The 6,000-nt window shown below is 40.2% G+C and overlaps 1 protein-coding gene across 1 annotated transcript in view; it reads left to right on the top strand.

The window, feature by feature from the left end:
• The window catches only part of COL28A1 (collagen type XXVIII alpha 1 chain), an 86,289-nt gene that overhangs the window by 18,613 nt on the left and 61,676 nt on the right, over positions 1 to 6,000 (top strand). The window contains exons 7-9 of the mRNA XM_042472066.1: positions 377 to 403; positions 2,124 to 2,168; positions 5,557 to 5,601. Coding sequence (XP_042328000.1) covers positions 377 to 403; positions 2,124 to 2,168; positions 5,557 to 5,601 — 117 coding nt within the window. The remainder of the gene's footprint in view (positions 1 to 376; positions 404 to 2,123; positions 2,169 to 5,556; positions 5,602 to 6,000) is intronic.

Below are 6,000 nucleotides of genomic sequence, written 5' to 3'. Positions count from 1 at the left end.
TTTTCATTGTTTGATACCACTGGTTTACATGCTCCTATCCCACAGTGAGGTTTTATTGATGCTTTTCATATCTGTGGGGGTTCTGTTCCATACTCCCCCCCCCCCGATAGCAAAATTTGTGGGATTTAGAGACTCCATATAAATAGTCCCTTATACGCACAGATCTGTCCATGCCCATCAACAGCAGATACTTTTTTTTATAGATACAATAATTTGTTCTGTAAATGGTGGCATTTCATGATTTCCCCCTTGCCCATCATGGTTAATACTGTACACTCTAAACTGATCAAAACAGAAAATTCTTTAGCATATTCTTGATATTTGTATTTAATTAACCATGGTAAAACAGCTTTATTTTTTATTATCTTGCCAACAGGGAAGTCTTGGTTATAAAGGAGACAAGGTAAGGTGGTTACCAAATAATTTCTTAAAATTGTATTAAGCAATTTTTTAATGACATAATTAGATACCTAGGAAGAGGATGCCTTAAAGAAATATGGATTGTAAGGACACAGTAGAACTTGAACAGGAACAAAGAAAAAAGAGAAAAAGAAGACAGCTTCATTAGCCTGAGAAGCTTTGTACCAAAAGATTCTGAATAATGATAATGTATGATATCAGATCCTCATAGGTTCAGAAGCAAACATTGTTGACCAGGGAAGACAAAGATTAAAATCAAAAGCAGAAGCTGAAAGCCTGAAGAGCCAAATGCACAAAAATGTGGCAAATAACACAATACCGGAGCAAAATTTGCGGGACTTAGGCACGTTACAGACCGCCCAGAAGGGGCAGTCTCACGCCGCCACCAGTTGCAGCATCCAGGAACCACAGCAGCCAAACGGCACAGTTCCTGGACACTGCAAAGGAGCACGATTTTCACGCTCCTTCCTGCATCCCGGAAGAGACGCCGCAAGTGCCAAAGCACACACTCGCGGTGTCACTTCCACTGCGCAACATGCGGACGCAGAGCATCTGCTATGTCAAAATGGTGGCGTCCATCTGTATGCGGCGCCGCCATTTTGACATAGTCATTATGTGTGAGGGGCAAGGCGCGTCAGGAAGCACTGCCCCTCGCGCATAATGACGGCGCCTCATGGGCCCGTCTGTAATGCGCCTTAGAGACTCCATATAAATAGTCCCTTATACGCACAGGAAAAATGGGTTTGGGGATTTTTTTAAAAAACAGAGTGAATTTTTCATGACCAAAGGTTCACTACCCTGTTGAGGGGAGCACTAATAACATATCATTTCCTAATCAAGGCTGTGTGCCTTACTTTGGAAGAGAATTGTAATTCTTCACATTAGAAACAAACAAAGGTTTTTTGAAAGTGGTGGTAATCGTTATTATGGGGTTGCCATAAGTTGATAGGTGACTGAAGGTGTATGTGCATGCACACCCACCCACAAGGTGGTCCCAAGTAGTACGGGGCTACAGAAACAGAGATGGTTTGGGCCCTGGACTTCAAGAAATCTGCATGAGGCCTGTGAAGTATGTGTTGCCCACTGTGGTACATAGTTGGTCAGATATTAGGCTGAAGATCACCTCAGCAAACCAACCTGCCTACATTTTTAAAAAACTAAAAGTGTCCCCGTGATCCAATAAATCTCTACAGTAGTCATCCTTGTCCCCCTGTAACCTGAGAAGAAGCAGAGGTTACAACATCTGGCAGAGTCCACACTTCTTTAGGCCAGTCTAGAAAAGCCTACGAGCTCATACAATCCAATGTAATGCAATGAGTAAATAGAGACACTACTGGCAGACATATGCATCTAGGCAGAGCTTGGTTTCAGGGCTTTTGGAACTGTAGTCTAAAAAAGTAACTTTTCCAAGTTCTACCCTGATGCCTAGCCACTGCCTTAATGTTCATTTCCTCCATCCATTATCTACATGCTGGGAGATGAAGGATTTTGGGAGGAGAAATAGTAGTAATAGCATCACCCATGGTGCTATATGTTTGATTATTCTGAAGATTCATCGGATAACTTGAAGGAGGCTGCCAGGGCATGGTATGGTCGAAAACACCGAGGACACACCAATCAAATATTAGACAAGTATTGCATTATCTGTCTGAAAAGGGAACAGAAAATCTCTGACTGTATCTTTTAAATATCTATTTTTGTAGGGTGAGAGAGGGGAGTGTGGAACACCTGGCCTAAAAGGAGACAGAGTAAGTTCAACACAATGTAAATTATTTGTGATAGGATTATTTGATTCAAATATTGAATGATTATATGAAGAAGCAAATGGGAAATGTCTTTTTTCAATGGCAAAAGGTAAAGTACTTACCGAATCACATTTCAGTTGATAGGAACTTTCCTATTACACATAGTAGTTGTCTGTGGAAGATTAGTTATTAGTTTGAAAACCTGATTCTTGCACTACCCACAAAATAAAATAAAAAAATGATCCAGCAGCATCCAGTGTAGACTAAAGGAGAAGTATGAGTTGATCCATTAGAATCTGTTATATCTTTTTTATTCTATCTCTCTGATTTCAATTGAGTTCTGAACTAAGTGTGTGTATAATTGAAGTTAGTTGCCCCTGAAGAATATTTCTTGTATAATAGCATTGGCTTTCATTTCTGGCATCCCTCCTTTAAAAAAACTGTTCTCTATACAATAGAACACATGGCTACTCATTTGTGTTCATGTTCTGGTACTGAAAATACATTACTGGTGTGAGTACGTATGTGGTCAAAGGCATGGTATTCCACGATTTAATCTCCAGCTTCTTGAATCACTATTTTGCACCTAGCAAAAACTGATTAATCATAGTACAATCCGCCCTTCCTTTACTTGGGAGATCTGTTCCGGACCACCAGCCCCGCGTAAAGGGAATTCCACCTATGCTCAAGCCTTGTTTAAATGAATGGTGTTTGTGCACGCAGTTGCGTGGCGGCACGTATGCACCATGGGCGCAGGCACCATTACCCCTTATGGAGTGCACTGCTCCTTTTCCCAGCGCAGCTTTCAGCATATACTGAAAGCCGTGTAAGGCGCTCGCGTATGACGCAGGTGCTCTGTACTGTATTTCTGATCACTATGTTTGAGTGTCATAGCTGGACAGTGAAGAAAGCTGAAAATCAATGTGGTGCTGGGGAGAATTCTACGGATACCGTGGACTGCTAAAAAGAGAAATGTAAAGATGACTTAGCTGAGGCTGTTATACTTTGAACAAATAACAACATGATGTGACTCACTGGATGATGCTTGGTGAAGTAGAAAGCAGTAGGAAAAGAAGAAGACTGCTGCATGTTAATTGAGTCAATCAAGGAAGCTACAGTCCCCAGTTTGCAAGATCTTAGTAGAGCAGTTGATGACTGGGCCACTTGGACATCTCTCATTTAGAGGGTTGCCATATGTTGAACCAGACTTACACACCATCGTCATCAACAACAACAGACTGATGGTTACGGGGTGTGTGTGTGCATAAAGTAGCATCTACAAACCTAAACTCCTTGATATATACCAAGTATAGACAACTGTGACTCTCCAGAAGGATAGAGGCTTTTTTGGCTTACAACTCTAAGCAGCTCTAGTCAGCATAGACAATGGTGAAGGATTATGGGAGATGCAAATCTTATGGAGGGACATATTTGCCCACCATGGTATACAGGATGAGATGCCCAACCCCTCAAGATGCTCCCAACTCTCTTAAACTGCTTTCGTTATCAGTAACATTGAAGACTATTCCTGGCTGATATCCTGGTTTTATCTGTCTTGTTCAGCCCAAGGTCTGGGGCTAAATATAGTGGCTGACAAGAAATATAACTGATGCTAAAATAGTTTAATTTCTTAAAATGAAATCCCTATAAATTATAATTCTTATAGCTGCGCCTATTTATGGGGCAGCTGGTGAAGAAGTAGCAGGAAATGGTATTTTTGTGACTGTGTTAAGATAAAAGCAAATTAGTTAGCAGCTGGCAGTTAAGACGGAAAGGAAACATGGACATAGAAACCATATGTCAAGACTGTAGAAATGCAAAGAAAGCTTTGTAAAGATTTTTTAAAAATAGGGCAATGAAGGGAAAGGCATTGAACATCTGTAAAGGATTAAACTCCCTAATGGATTAAGAACCTGAAGAACCCTCTGAACAGGCCAAAGTTCTCATCACCCACAGGATTCCCACTTGCAAAAGAAGATGAGAAATTACTGCCAAAAGTATAACAAGACTCCTTTTTTTTAAAGGGAGAAAGCATGCCAGTGGAAAATGACCAGACGTGGAGAACACATAGCAGAAGCATAGAGCAAAAGATCAGGAGCACAGTGCCAATATTCAGAAGCACATTTACAATCTAGAGGAATTAGCTGAATGGTATAATTGGTAGCTGTGTGTCCTGGCATAATTTTTTTTTTTAAAAAAGGGAAAAACCCCAAGATTTATTGCATAGTATTCAGCAGTGTTTACTGGTGTTTCCCATTGCTGAGAAATCTGTTTTTTCCCTGAAGGGCAGTCACAGCATTGGGCAAAGTATTACATTCATAGTAGCTCACCTAACATATTGGATGTGGATTGTCTTCACTAAACCTACAAGCTTAAATGTGTTTATTACTACTATTTGATCCATCTTCTTGTTGTAGACAGTTGGTAGAGACTCTTCCCTGCACACACACACACACACACACACACACACACACACAAGTTTATATTAATAGAAACCACTCATAAAAGTAGTAGTGGCTCAAGTTGAAGAGAAGGCATGTGTTACATCCAGGAGTGAAATTCTGCAACTGGACAGTCACAATTATTTTATGATCTCAATATTTAACCTTTTATCTTTTCAGATTAAGAAGACTAGAAATATTTAGTAAATTACATTTTTGTGGGGTTTTAAATTTTAATAAAAATTATATCCACACACATAAACAGTGTTTCACAGCTACAGGATGCAGAACCGTTTCATTGGTTTTGACACCTGTCAGGACTTGGAGAAATTGAGATTTACCATCCCTAATAACACCCTAAAATATCATTAAAATACAAGCACACTTGACAAAACTATAAGAGGCACCTAGAGATCTCAAATTTGATTTGGCTGACCTCTTGGTTTGAGTGGTTAATGCTCAACCATAGCCTGCGGGGAGCTAGTTTGACATAATGTGCTTAGTTAAACTTCTGAATTGGGGGGGGGGGGGATCATTCACTCTGATGAAAAGCAGGTAAATAGGTTAATATTGATGGGAAAATATTAAACAAGTGTCCTGTTACTGTACCATGCCAGTGTCAACAGTCTGTTACTTTGCAGTCATATGCACAGGTGCATCCAATGGTGGCAGACGAACAGCAATGAAAGCTGTAACCTTCAAGAAAGAAAGCACCTTTTTTGGCATGGTGCTCTTACCACAGTGCTGACAGCCATTTTATTGCTGTCACTGCATCCACTAACATAGTGGCATCGCCAGTGCTGGCGTATTTATATCACCTGATGTTTCTACCTATAAGTACAATTAAGTACAAATATCAAATAATAGTGTGGAGAGAGTTTTAAAATGTCTCAGAAAGTGTAATCTGACTTGCAATTAATTTTTATATCTTTCTTGTTCTATTTGAATAGGGAGAAGAAGGCCCTTTTGGACCAAAGGGACCAAGAGGCCCTCAGGTATGTTTGTTTAACATTAGCCATGTTTTCAATGTCACTGGGTTTGAGACAAACTGACAACATTGGCCTACTTCCTAGGGCCAAAACGACACGTTACCATAGCCTCCAATATTTCACAGATACAAAGCAGGACACATCTGGTCAAATAAAATCAGAGTATAGTCAAGATGGCAAAAAATATTAATGTGAGAGAATGTAAAACCTCGAAGAGGCTGCAGCAATTTGCTTTTGCCTGGGCTACTGTTGCCCTCCCCACTTAATTGGGTGCAAACAATATTGTACACTTGGAACTCTGTTTGAAGCAAAGAAATATGCTGAGGACAAAAGTAGAAAGTGGGAGGAGAGAAAAACTGTGATGTTTTAAAAGCAGCTGAAAAATGGGACAACAGAGTATTCAGC

Source organism: Sceloporus undulatus, chromosome 6 (genome assembly GCF_019175285.1).
Source record: "Sceloporus undulatus isolate JIND9_A2432 ecotype Alabama chromosome 6, SceUnd_v1.1, whole genome shotgun sequence".
NCBI lineage: Eukaryota > Metazoa > Chordata > Lepidosauria > Squamata > Phrynosomatidae > Sceloporus > Sceloporus undulatus.
The sequence above is the reverse complement of the archived record's forward strand: the minus strand, read 5'-3'. Positions and strand labels throughout refer to the sequence as shown.